Here is a 14,687-nt window from a genome sequence, read left to right on the forward strand (position 1 = left end):
TGGTTCCTGGCTGGTTATAGTGAGTTACAGGGGTTTAGCAGAAGGTGTTGGTGAATTCATCAGCAAGTCACATTTGGCATTCGAGATATTCGGTATGAGAAGGATAGAGTTAATGTGATTATAACTGTGTAATTCTGAGATCGAAGGTCTTATTTACAAACAACTAATTCTATGTAAGTAAAGCATGGGTTTGCTATCAGCTTCAATTGCACGAAGAAAAGATGTCAGACATTTATCCATCTGTGCTTGCTACCAAGTGGTGCAGGGGAGACATATTTCAGTTTGAGCTGGTCTTCACAGAGCCAGGACCATGGGACATATTTAAAAGCAATTGGAGGTGCGTAAATGTTTCACACAAAAAAGGGATGAGCAATGGAGCATAACGAGGGAGCCTGAACCAACCAAGACAGGTTAATGGATCGGGGTTCTTGAAAAGAGAAAATTTCTTTTGAAAATGGCAGGCTGCACTATTATAGGCCAGTTAAGAACATACCTCTGGTGGCTTTGCCAGAAGGCTGCCATGCCAAACGTAGAAAATAGATCCAGACTAGCTGCACCAATGTAGACCAGTATAGCCACCTAATGACACTTATCACAATTGCTTAGTGCCTGATGCCTAGTGAAAAAAATGCAGTGCCAGAGTAGCAAAATGCAGGCCTGTCTAGTAATGTAATAACATATCATGTTTGCTTTACCCTTGATGTCACAGTAAAAAACACGTAACCAGAATGGCTGCAGTATTGCACGCCAGCCTAGCCATATAATAACACTTACCATGTTTGCTTTACCTTGAATACTAAGTAGAAAATGCCATGCCACAGTGAGAAAACGTAACCTGACTGGCTAAAGACAAGTAGGCCAGCATAGTCACCTTATACAACCTATCATGTTTGCTTTACCCATGATGCCCAATAAAAAATGTCATGCCACAGAAAGTATGTGTAGACTGGCGCCACCAAAGTAAGCCAGCCTTATCATCTAATAACAAGTATGCCGTATTGACTTATTCACTGAACATCAATGGTGAAGCAAACCATGCCACCAGCAGCCTCTGCCCCACCCCCTATAGTTAGCTTGCCACTGCGCCTTCACGCATGCAGGCCCACACAATCTCATTCACATGCACTCATACCACATAAACTCTCTCATTCATCCGTGCATTCATACAACATTCATGCAACTGATTCCATGTACATAAAAACAAATAAACACACAAACATACACGTGCACATACATACAAACAATCACATTTAACACACACACACACACATAAAGCATGCCTTACTCTGCAGTGCGCACATCGCTGCCACACAGACGGAATGGCCCGGCCCTCTTTTACTCGTGAATACGCTGAATGACAGGAGAGGAGTGCTCTGCTGTCATTCTGCCTATCTATGCAGTTCATGCAAAAATGAGAGGTGGTGGAGCCAGACTTCCTACGCCCCGCCGGCCTCTCATCACTGCAGCCTAAGAACTATGTGGAGCCCAAAGGGCTCGGCATTAACAAACCAAAACAAAAATACATGGTGGGAGCACACACACCCGCTCAGAGCCAGGCAGCAATCTCTCCCAGGTAAATCAAGAACCTTGGGCACTGCACGGTATGCCAGTCAAGTGAGGCAGGGCACACCGCCACCCTTAATGAGGAGGTGCCGCTGCAGCCATGTAAGAGTTGTCTATGAGCCTTCACACAGCCATGGCACAGTCAGGCAGAGGTTGTGTAATCAAATAGGTACACAGGATCCTATTTATATGTACCACATCTTACTCCACCAATAGGAACATAGATTATATTATAAAAGAAGGATAAGATGGTAAACTTTCTCTACTTCCACCCCTCCTTCTCCCCCAATGATTAGACACCTCTGACAGATTCTCCGGCACTACAAGTCTTGACAACATAGACTGCGTGCAACATTCCAAATTTCAAAACACATTTTTGTTTAATACAGAATATTTAAATTAAAACATAAGATACTACCCACACCTAACACAGTGTACAAAACTACCACTAAAACCTACAAAATCTAAAAAGCTAAATTTCAAATAAACCACTTTACAAATGGACACAGACGAAATCACATATCACAGTACATAGAAAAAACCTAAATGTGTCACTAAAACAACATATAATCCCAACATGTTTCTGTTCTTTAAAGCCCCTTTCGGGCGAACATTTTTCAGGGGAACCTTTAAAACATCCACTATTCTTCTCAACACCGTGTTGAATGGGTAGTTTCAGGCAACCAGCCTGCAAAGAAGAGAAACTGAGGAAACTAATCAGATCCCCAGGGGAGGGGGTATTACCAAATGTAAAAGTGGAGTTGACTCAGTCAAGAGAACAATTCCACAAAAAGGTTTAGAAATTAAACCAATTAGATTTACCTTAATGTGGTGAATCTTCAACGCACGTCTGTAAATGACAGATAGGCTAATTTTTCTTCATTGAAAAACCAAGATACTTCAAAAGGCGTCTCAATCCGCCGAAAATATCGTCACACCTAGATAGGACACATCACACTACCAATGAGCCACAGATCACTACAGGACAACAGTCATGAATTGTTCAGGATATATTAAAATTACCTTCACGCAAGTGTTTCTCCTAATCTAGAGGTGAGCATGTTGTTCTTGAACTTTAGTAGCTACATTACTTTTAGTGATGTTGGTGGCTATTATCCCTTTTCCGCAGTTTTTTACTTACTGAACGTTGAGGTGTTGTGTACTATCTCTCACTACTTGGTCACGTTCAGCATGTTTTTACACATTTAATGGCTGTGAAGACCGCTGGTGTATGACACTACTGTTTGGAAGCATGAGCTCTAATGCACGACCTAGGCTGGGCTTGAAATGGTTTCTTTTCTTCCTTTTTTTTACACATTCGGGAGCCGTGGTGTATCAGTGCATTTTAATGCTCTTTCAGATGGTTGGTGACCGCCCTTCTTATATTAGAGATTGGTTCTGCGTCCTCTTTTGTAATCATCTGCAGACTTGGTTGTCATTACAAGGGATTTCCTCCCCTTGCCCCACATTGTGGGTGGCTTCACTTGCGTGAAGGTAATTTTTATTTAATATATCCTGAACAATTCATGACTGTTGTCCTGTAGTGATCTGTGGCTCATTGGTAGTGTGATGTGTCCTTTCTAGGTGTGACGATATTTTCGGCGGATTGAGACGCCTTTTGAAGTATCTTGGTTTTTCAATGAAGAAAAATTAGCCTATCTGTCATTTACAGACGTGCATTGAAGATTCACCACATTAAGGTAAATCTAATTGGTTTAATTTCTAAACCTTTTTGTGGAATTGTTCTCTTGACTGAGTCAACTCCACTTTTACATTTGGTAATACTCCCTCCCCTGGGGATCTGATTAGTTTCCTCTGTTTCTCTTCTTTGCAGGCTGGTTGCCTGAAACTACCCATTCAACACGGTGTTGAGAAGAATAGTGGATGTTTTAAAGGTTCCCCTGAAGAATGTTCGCCCGAAAGGGGCTTTAAAGAACAGAAACATGTTGGGATTATATGTTGTTTTAGTGACACATTTAGGTTTTTTTCTATGTACTGTGATATGTGATTTCGTCTGTGTCCATTTGTAAAGTGGTTTATTTGAAATTTAGCTTTTTAGATTTTGTAGGTTTTAGTGGTAGTTGTGTACACTGTGTTAGGTGTGGCTAGTATCTTATGTTTTAATTTAAATATTCTGTATTAAACAAAAATGTTTTTTGAAATTTGGAATGTTGCACGCAGTCTATGTTGTCAAGACCTGTAGTGCCGGAGAATCTGTCAGAGGTGTCTAATCGTTGGGGGAGAAGGAGGGGTGGAAGTAGAGAAAGTTTACCATCTTATCCTTCTTTTATAATACAGTCAGGCAGAGGTACAGCACACAACTTTGCAGTGCACCAACCTAGTGGCGGCTCGGTTGTGGCCCATTTACATTCGTGAGCATACAAGTCAGACCAGCACCAGAACGTGCAGTGCTGAGAGTGGCTGGTTTTGTACAGGTAAGTGTGGGCAGAAAATGGCTGCTTCGACTTTGCAATGCTCTGGACATCTGCCACCAGTTGCTACACACGAGGAAAGGAAGGGAGATGACGACATTGTTCTTTTATGTCTGTCTTGTCCATCTCGATGGAAGGCGTTGCAGGGAGGGGAATGTGTGGGGGTGGGGGAACATGGACACTGCCCTTCCTTATGAAAAGGAGCAATTCCATGCTCCGGAAGTAGATATACAGACAAAAGGTTAATTTGATATCTGAGAAATACATTTAGGCGCAATCGGAGGTTATGATGCCTACTTCAAAAGCAACGGCTCCAATCTTCCCAAGGGAAAGGGCCTCTTCTATTGGTTAACTTTGTGAGTCTGAACGTTTTTTTTTTAGCCTTCAACAATTAGAGTCTGCGTGAGAATGAAAAAAAGAAAATGCGCGCGCTGCGGGTCACTGTTTCCACGTTCACGCTTCATTAGGCACGCACAATCTGCAGTTATTCTCCACACACAAAACCTCCAAGAGGCCATAAACAAGTTGAAGGAAATGGGGACACAAAGCTCCGCATTTCTATGTGGCCTGCAGATTTTAGGACTTTAACCGGTCCCAAAAGGGAACCGGATTACCAGACTGGTTCACAAAAGAACGAGTTGCTTTAAAGTTAGAAAACAACAGCAAATAATATGTTATTGACCTGTAGCAAGTTTCTTTTATGGGGCTCAGATTAAGTTTTTTGTCATGCCAGAATCGGTAAGTGAAGGCCATTTTTGACCGTCACAGACTTTAATGGCAGCCAACTAGGGCCAGGTGTTGCCCAGCAGGTTCCACTCGATCCCTGCTGGATTGATCACACCATGCACAAACAGCTCAAAAAGATATGATATGATAGGTTATTTATAACATAATACCCAGAGGTTTCTAAGCACGGATCCAGGGATCGAACCTGTGGTGCTCCGTGTTGTCTTGCTTCCAAGGCGAGCATGTTGCCCCTGAGCCATCCTCCCGAGTGACACGTATAATCAGGGGAGTTGCATGGACCACCTTATTATGAATCTTTTAATAGGAGAGTCAGGTGGCGCATTCAACACACGCAATTGTATTCCTAAGCGAATTCCATTATAAAGTTAGTATAATTTATATCTGCAACAAAAGCTTCCTCTTGAGCCAAAATCATTAAATCCATAGAAAGAGCTCGCCATTTGCTTTCCTTCTGCCACAGGTATTGAGGACGAAGAGTGGTCTAGAAAAGCCCTTAGATGTGAAGCGCGGCATTGGGGACAGTGAAGGGAGACCTTTTGGTGGGTTATTGCCCTTGATTTTGATTCATGGCACCATTCATTTTGGGTGCTTAGATGGGAACAAGGTTTTATAATAAATGTAATGCATGAATTGTGTTAATTAATATATATATAGGGTTGGTGATGTGATTTAAGTGCGGAATCAGACATGCCATAACGACTTGGATAAAAATAAATAGTATTTTAAAGTCAACCGCAAAATCAGAAAGTCCAAATATTACATTTATATTAAATACATGGGACCAGATGAAAAAATATCAGCCTCCTATTCAATGCACTGTGATTTTATGTAAAATATTGACCTTTCCTTTTGGCCTACTTGTTACAACCAAAAAAAGCTCACGTGATGCGGCCCCTAAGAATCCCACCAGTACCCAGGACTTAAGTACTGTCCGCCTGCAAACATTAACACCACAGAATGTCCCTTTGCCTCTACCTACATCCTGCCAATCAACCCCCCACCTTCTATTCTTGCAGGGCTGATTGCAACAAGGCCAACAAAATGGTAGGGCTCTACGGTAGACCCCTTTATGTTACATTAACAGAGGAACGAACGCCTCTTTCCTACACACCTGGTTGTCCTCACCCTCCACCCCACCACCACCCGCCAAACACGTCTCACCCATTCTCCCTGACTCCATCAGGGCCTTTTCCTTATCTTTCTGCTGCCTTCACTATGACTCTTTATTTTGTCATGGTCAACATGTTTAATTCTTTATTTAATCTCACTTAATTCTGCTCAATATTCTGACCCATGGCTATTTTTACACTTATGGTATATTGTGTGGTTTTGAATACAATGGCTTTTGCTGAACAAAAATGTTCACCAATTCATATACATTGTGTAGCAATTTAAAGATTTTCCACCGGCCCTGGGACAACCAGCGTAATATACCATTGTCTTCTCAGTGTCAATATCCCATTCTATGAATATATAGTAAAGGCGATCAGGAGCGCCCACTATGGTGGTCTCTACAATAGACAATGTTAACTAGCAATTCTAAGCCGTTGCCTGCCATTTGGAAACGAGGGCAATGGTATTTAAAGAAATGCCAGATATCCAGAATTTGAGATTTTAAAAGTAAACATGGCTGGATGCCTTTTGCATTTTTATAAAGGACAAGACATGGCGGGAAATGTTGCAGTTTGAGGGGATTTGGAAAGTGAAGAGAGTGGTCCCAGGAACTATGGGGGGCATTGTGCATCTTTATAAGGGAATACAGGGCATGTCCACGCTATTGATTACATTTCCCTGAGGCCCCTCTCACGGTTTTTTCTGTAATTTGATATTTTAAGTCCAATCACCAATACTTAAGCAACAGTTTTAAGGCACTGCTCCTGGAGGATACCCTGACACCTAGAATTGAAAGCAACCAACATCCTGGACTGGATAAACTTAAAAAGAAGCACATTTCACCAACTGATCCCGAGTCTCCTCAATTCAATGTCATTATCAACTTAATCAAATTCAGTATGTTCTTTTATATTCATGCGAAAATATTTACTAATCATAGAAACAGAATGTTTGTGTCCATTCGATTTAGGTTGCTCGGAAAAAGTGCATTGACATCACAATTCTTACATTTGTATAATTTTTCAAATAATTCATTTACTATAAAATCACAAGTTGCACCTTGCAACGTGTTTCCAGTGTGCCTGGAAACTTCATCAGGACATTAATCTGTAAACTAGTAGGGAACGTTTTAGGGTACACCTGAAGTATGGCAAATTGGTGAACCAAACAGCGTCTTCGATAAGTACGCAGATGAACCTCGTAAAGATGAGTGGGAGTGGAGTGACTAGGGATCAATCACTCAAGCGTCCTCCTTGCAGGTACGTTTTCTAAGTCTGGAAAAATAGGAAGCTTGCTCCATGTCATAAACCTATCTTCACCAATTGTGGCTTTTATTGAACTTTGTTTTAGTAGATGCTCATTTTTAAGTTTTTGTATAAATACACAATACTTAATTTGGTTCTGTCTAATTTTAAGGATCATTGTTGCAATTTCCATCAATGGTGCTGCCTGTGAATTAGATCAAGGACGGCTCAGCATTTCCCTGTGAGAGTTTATTAGTTGAGTCTTTACAATACACTTTTCACTGTCTATGGAAAAGACCTTCTTAACACTAGCCAGCCTCATAGCTATGGCGAGGAAGCACACATGCCAAAGTGAATGTTGCAGTGATACAAGTTTAGTCTTGATCAGATGGTCCAGGTGACATTATCATTGAGGGTCTATTGAGTAAGTGGCAGCTGCAGGGTAATTAGTTCATTTAAGATTGCCAGGACATAGTAGGTCAAACTGTTCAATAAATGTGGTCTAGGCCTTCAGCTGACATAGTGAATCTGGTGTCCATTTTATCTATGTGAGCAATGTACCTGCAGCGTAAATGACAGAGGATATTGGGTATGATGGGGGATGAGAAGGCTGTAGGAGAGACTCACTACAATGATGTTGATTTTTTGGCTGGCCGTTCTCTCTGGGTATTTTCAGATACTATGAACCAAATTGCTTGTTATGTTATGCTATGGTATGTTAAATGTTCTAATACTGGACACTGTTGCCACCTGTGTGGTCTCTTGGTGCTCTGGCGGATTTGTGCTGAAAACAAACAGGTAGCACTAAATGCCTGGGATTGGGTTTGAAATAGTACTTGTGTGCTTACGACCACTCTCTACTATTCTGAAAGTTGGCTTGCAGCGTACACCCTTCCAAAGAGCCCACCCAAGCCAGGGCTCTGGTCAAATGCACTGCCTTCTACAATAGTCACGAATTATATCATAAATGAAATAAATTGGAATGTTCAATATGAGTCTTCTTAAAGTCTCAATGTAATCATGGTATGGTCAGCCGACACGTGTTTCGACCCAGAGGCCGTTCTCAAGGCACACGTGTGTAGACGGGACTGAGCCCTTGGATTGAGACTTGCCATGTAAGGTGGAGGATGTTGATACACGTTTATTTGAAGTGAATTACCCATGCAGTCATTACCTTGCTGGCACACGGATTTCAACCTCTGCATTATCTTCAAGTTGTGCAAATCGTCTATTTGCAAACTTAGTTAATTAGAACATTAGCATGCAACATAGCAGCTGACCACCGAACAAGTCTATGAAGACCATTACGGTTCATACACCAAGTCGTTAAGAAAAGTGCCTTGAGAACGACCTCTGGGTGTGAAACACGTGTCGGCTGACAATACCATGATTAAATTGAGACTTTAAGAAGACTCATATTGAACATTCCCATTTATTTCATTTATGATATCATTTGTGACTATTTTAGAAGGCAGTGTGCGAATCGCCTTTATCCAACCTAATTCACTGTAGAACTAAATACCCACTCACAAACTGGTTGAGGAAACCACTATACATTGCTGGGCAGTGTGCGTTTGAGCACATCACGCAACAGCACTCAAGACAGGGATCAGGCCTCCGCAGGATCAATGTGATGTCATTCTGCCACGGCTTTAAGCATCTATTGAAAAATTGAAGCAGATGACTAAAAACAATTAACCACAGGGAGGGCCACAGCAGTCAGGAGAAACGTGGAAGAAATCTGTTGTTTGCTGATGATGCTGAAGTCTGCATTTGGAGAGGACATGCTACAAGTCATCACCAGCAGGAGGTAAACGGAACTACAAATTGCATCTTTGGTATTCAGGAGGAGACGCAAGTGCTTTGAATGTTCGCACAAAATCTGACCATACAGGACTCTCAGAGTCTAGAGCGCAGAATTAGCTTTCTAGATAGTCCTTTCCCATACACAAATAATTCTGGGCAATCTGGACATAGGAGATGAAGGTTTGCTACCACTAAAAGGCTGTACACATACATTCTTGCCACCCCATTCAGGATCTGCTGTTGGCCTAAGAAGGTTTTAGAAGCACTAATGGTTCCAAGATGTGGATTAACATCGTAGGCGCAGGTAGTTCGCACCTCATTGAAACCACTATTCAGTAAGTGGTGATACCTCATGTAAACCAGAGCTCAGCCGCATGCGCGCCCCCGGCCCTCTGTGTACTCTGCAATGCAAACAGATTCACTGTTCCTTAGTCAAAAATTCAAAGACTCTACTGACCTGGTCAAAGAGTTGTTTTCCTGTGGTGTTGGGCTGGATAGCAAACTCCAGCTCCGCGTCCATCGTCGTGACACGAACATTGATCTTAGAAAAAGAAAAAGAGGGAATAAGGTTCACAAGATAGGCAACGCATATCACAGTCATTGACTTGGACGAGGAAACTACTTCTGAACCCGTCTTGGACCCAGTAAGGCCGGTGAATACCAATTGCAAAAGACAGTATCACAAAGATTGCATGACAAGAAACATTTGTCCTAGGGATTTTGGCCAAATATAACAAAGGGGCAAGGCAATTAATAATATTTTGGAGAGAAGGTAAAGTAATTGGTTTAACCCTTGTGTGCCCTGTGTATTCATCATACTACTGGGAATTTTTGTGTTATTTTTGCATGAGCACTTTCAAACCTCAGCACCCTTTTCAAAGTAAGTCAGCAAAATATTTAAGCACAATGCTACCCAGGTTTTGTTGTTTTCCGACTGTTTATAGCCAAATGATGCTGAAATACAGTGAAAAAAAGGAAAGAATGGCAAAAAAACTTTTACTTTCCCAAAATGCATAGCATTCAAGCTAGAGTTTTTTATTTTGTCATTCATAGATTATCACATTTTCTACTGTTCAATTTACTGCATTTGAAGTGAGATACATTCAAGGCCTACTTAGTGAAAGTTGTAGGAAGAAAACAAGGGAGCCTAGACACATTTCAGAAAACTGGACAACAAGTTTTAGCTGGGAAATTATTATACAAGGTTTTTATTTACAAATCAAACCAAGAAAACTTGATAATTTGTGAAAGAGAGAACAAGAGAATTGTGTGCACCCACCAATGTCCATCTGTAAATGGCAAAGATGTGTAGGATCTTTGCCTGCCCCAATGTTAAGGTCTCCGGCTTCACATACCCAGGTGCCCACTCTTAGAACTGAGTGAGATCTTTGTGGGGTGTAATCAAAGGCCCAAACCAACGGAGCTGAAGTTCCCACTGGCAAAAGCACCAGCCAGTATTTAGAAACCTGCAAGCTGAAAAGAGGCCTATTCAGGCAGACTAAGTGAGTGTCTTTCTGCAGTTGAAATCCAGAGAAAGCTAAACAAAAATGTAATCCAAGTGCAGATTGGAAAAGCACATCACACTGCTGACTGAGACATGAATGCAGCATTTTCACTGACCCTGTCACCCAACAAAAGGTGGTGCAGATAATTAAAAGTGTATTTCATTAATGACTGGAAGAAACCGCCCTGTACTTTCAGCTGTCATCTTTAAAAAGAAAATCAATGCTGTGCAGAAAGAAAGAAGAAATCCATTGATGTAAAAGCAAATGGAACCCTGATCAGTTAAACACACAGCATGTCAAAGAATAAAGGCTGATGTTAAAAAATGCAATCGGTGTTCCCTTCAGCCAAGGACAAATGGTGGGTATCTGGGCAAACTTCACAAAGGACTTCCCCCTCTGAAAGCCTGTTTTGTGCATCCCAACTGTTTACAACGGAAAAAAAATGTGGTCTGCCTGAAAGGTGGTGAAAACCAAGTGTCCCCCAGACTTGGAGTCTCTGAAAGCTCATTTCTGTGCAGGGCTTATGGCCTAGCTGGTGCATGACCAGAAAGCAGGGGGAGCTTTGAAAACAGGGGCTGCAATCAAAGCTGAACTCTGAAAAATTACAGGAAAATAGAAGCTTTTCAGATCAAAAGGTGGCTCCTTCAGATATGAGGACAGGATGCCAGATATCTGCAGTAGATGGTCTCTGTGTACCAAATGCATCTCCCATTTACGATCTGCAGCCTACACTTGAATCAACAAAAAGACTAATACCAAACACTGGCCAAGAGAGGCAAATGGCGATGGAGACAGGAGGGCTCCAATTTGCATAACCTTTAGATTTGCTATTAATTTAAAAGGACTATTATCATTTAGGCATTTTTCTCAGCAACCATAAGTCGTACTTTCTTGATTGATGTGTCATTCTTTGGGTAATTTCCAGGCGATTTTCTTAAAATAGAATTCATCGACCTGCAACATAGGGAATCGTAATGGCAATCTAAAAGGTGTACCTGGCTGCTCTGAACCTGTCCCGGATTTAAGAGTTGGGAAACTGGTGGAGGGTGAAATTAGGAATGTGGAGAGTAAATTACATTTCCATAATTATTATGCTTTTTGCGTAAACTGTGGACATTTCATTAAATTCCCACGAGTAGCTGAAGCAAAATATATGTCTATCATGGCAATTACTAGTGAATTATGAAGGTTTGCTACAAAACTAGATTTTTGCTGCCAAAAATGTACATGAAAACAAAAGGGGATTGCAAATGCGAATTGCCATTTGTGTGCTCCAGACTCTTAAACCAATCCTTAGAGAGGAGCTTTATTTGGGAGGAGAGAGAAGTGTAACTCTCCAATTCTATTTGCGAGAACTCTTGCAGGATACTGCCCAAGATTGTAAACGTGATGGTGTAATCACTAGTATATAAAGTGGATGCACTATGAGGAAGGGAGAGAGCTGCTGAAATTTAACAGCTGACAGCCACAAGGAAACACCAAAAGGCGATTTTTGCTGAGAGTGCATCTGGGTGGAGCTATCCATTGCCTGGAAGGCCTAAAAACTCACTGGGCCCTATGGTGGAGTGCTGGGGACCATCCATGAGAGTGGAGTGGCCAGACCCCTGCCGTGTCCTTCAAGATGGTCCTGAAATGCATCTGGCCTTCCTGAACTTTAAACAGAGGTTTTTCTATGTAAGTAGACTTGAACCCTTTGCAACACAAAAGTGGGGGAATCTGCTGGCCTTAAATCCTTTCCCTTTATGCTGACCGGGTGGTGCGGGGGGCATAATAGGGTAAATCTTTAGCCTATTTAACTAAAACTATTAATTTAATTAATGCCCCTTGGCGGAACACCACAGGGTGATTTTTGTTAACATTAAAAATTAAAAAGCTCATTCTCAGTGTGCACTGAAAACTATAGACTGTAATGTAATTGGTTAATCCTACTTGGCCTGTTAACCCAAACTTTTTTTTAGGAAGAGGGGTGTCCCTAAACTAAAATAATCTCTACAGTGCCAGCTTCCCCAACACAGGTCTTTAAGTGGAGGGGGGGTCTGAAATCCAAAATTCTCAAATCATCCCAATTTTTACCATTTAGCTTCCCCAAAAGAGGCATTTTAGTGGAGGGGGGAAGAGGGGGTCTGAAATCCCAAATTCTTAAATCATCCCAATTTTTCTCCCCGCCTTCCCCAATGCAGACCAAAGTAGGGGGCGGGGGTCCGAAAAAAAACACTGCTAAATCATCCTGCGTTTAGTTACTGCTAGCCTTTTAAGCAGACATGAAAACCGAAATTGCACAGCATTGCAAATGTAAAGTGATGTTATTCAGGGACCGGTGTTGATGATCATTTATTTTGAAATTTGTATAAAGTAAAATATTGAGATTAGAGTTTTCCCAACCAAATTGTGTGAGTTATTTATGTAGAGAGAAGTGTATTGTTTTGTGCCACGGATAAAGTGGTGTGTGACATTTTAGTGTGATCTTCTACTCCCTATAATCTAAATAAATGCAAATATGTTTCCTGTACACCGGCCTGGTTCTTGGCTCATTGGTTGCTCAGGGGTATGATATGCATCAGGAATAGGGCTGAATAAAGAACTGACATTATACGGTTTATTGTGTGACACCTAGATTGTGGAGGGAAGGAACTCCCTGTGTTGAGGGTGGCCTCTCAATAAACGGTTACAAATTCACTAATTCTTCAACTATGTGGTGCCAGAAAGAGTAACTTTTAAACAGCAGAAAACACAACTTTGACCAGAAAGATATGCTTGGGATTTCAGGGATTGGTAATTTGTTGGCCACCCTAAAACTGTGACTACCCATAATGGCGGCCCTAAACTAATGGACTTTCTGGGGGAAATTCTGATTTTGTACATGTTGAACTTCTGGAACAATTCAAATACCAACTAGGAATGTAACAGAGGATAATCTTGGGCTTCCGACCGCAGCCATGTCACTTGTTGCCACTGATTCTTTCATGCACAGAAAGATGTTCTTGCACTAATCACATATTGAGAGTCCTGATCATCTCGAGGCAATCCAGGTTTTCATGTCCGTTACCTATAAGGTTGCAGGCGCTTTCGCTGATTTGTCACCTGTGGGTGCGCAGGAAAATGTCAGAAAAGCCATTCAGTCTTTATGACATTCTGGTGGGATCACTGTCATTGGTTACACACATATTTTGTTACCACACGTTTCCGAGAAGTCTAAATGCTCTTTTGAAAAACAACATTTCCAGGTAAATGTATCCATCGGAGAGGTAGGTAGCCAGTGGGCACGGAGGACCCGCTTACCAACGCTCTGTGGAGAAGGAGGGAAGTGCAGGCAGAGACTTCATCTCCTCACTTTGCTCTCTAAGATCTACCTCACTATTAGGAGCTGCTTTTTTCATTCTTGCCCGCCTCTTTTCTCCCCCTCGCTTTCACTCGTTCCTATTTCCCCCTGTCATCTCCTCTTTCCTCTCCCTTTACTCCTCTTCAGCTACAGGCCTCTGGCTCTCCATTCCCTTGACCACTGGGGCATGATCCTGGACAGAACCAGGCCAGGTCCTGGGGACTACATCTTCGGCATGCCCTTATGCTGGCAAACAACAATTGGAGAACGGAACAATTGCTTTCTAGCTCGATTACTGTTGAAAAATGTCACCACTGGGAGGGAGGGAAGGAAGGAAGGAAGGAAGGAAGGAAGGAAGGAAGGAAGGAAGGAAGGAAGGAAGGAAGGAAGGAAGGAAGGAAGGAAGGAAGGAAGGAAGGAAGGAAGGAAGGAAGGAAGGAAGGAAGGAAGGAAGGAAGGAAGGAAGGAAGGAAGGAAGGAAGGAAGGAAGGAAGGAAGGAAGGAAGGAAGGAAGGAAGGGAGGGAAGGAAGGGAAGGAAGGAAGGAAGGGAAGGAAGGAAGGAAGGAAGGAAGGAAGGAAGGAAGGAAGGAAGGAAGGAAGGAAGGAAGGAAGGAAGGAAGGAAGGAAGGAAGGAAGGAAGGAAGGAAGGAAGGAAGGAAGGAAGGAAGGAAGGAAGGAAGGAAGGAAGGAAGGAAGGAAGGAAGGAAGGAAGGAAGGAAGGAAGGAAGGAAGGAAGGAAGGAAGGAAGGAAGGAGCCTGACGCATAGCGCAAAACCGTAAAAAAGTCAGGGAAATCGACAGATCAAAGGATGGTAAGGTTGCGGGTCTCGCTATCAGTGCTGGTCATTGGGCCGGCTCTCGGCGGATCTGAGATCCGGCACAAGATATGGAGGCGGATCTCAGGATCCGGCCAGAGTCAGCCGCCCAAGACCATGAACGGCGCTGGAATAGTTAATA

The 14,687-nt window shown here is 42.3% G+C and overlaps 1 protein-coding gene across 1 annotated transcript in view; it reads right to left on the bottom strand.

Annotated features, from left to right (window-relative positions):
- The window catches only part of EZR (ezrin), a 188,679-nt gene that overhangs the window by 75,032 nt on the left and 98,960 nt on the right, over nucleotides 1-14,687 (bottom strand). The window contains exon 3 of the mRNA XM_069607887.1: nucleotides 9,363-9,446. Within this exon, the coding sequence (XP_069463988.1) occupies nucleotides 9,363-9,446 (84 nt within the window). The remainder of the gene's footprint in view (nucleotides 1-9,362; nucleotides 9,447-14,687) is intronic.

The sequence above is a fragment of the Ambystoma mexicanum genome, chromosome 4q (genome assembly GCF_040938575.1).
Source record: "Ambystoma mexicanum isolate Mex_15411 chromosome 4q, UKY_AmexF1_1, whole genome shotgun sequence".
NCBI classification, from domain to species: Eukaryota; Metazoa; Chordata; class Amphibia; order Caudata; family Ambystomatidae; genus Ambystoma; species Ambystoma mexicanum.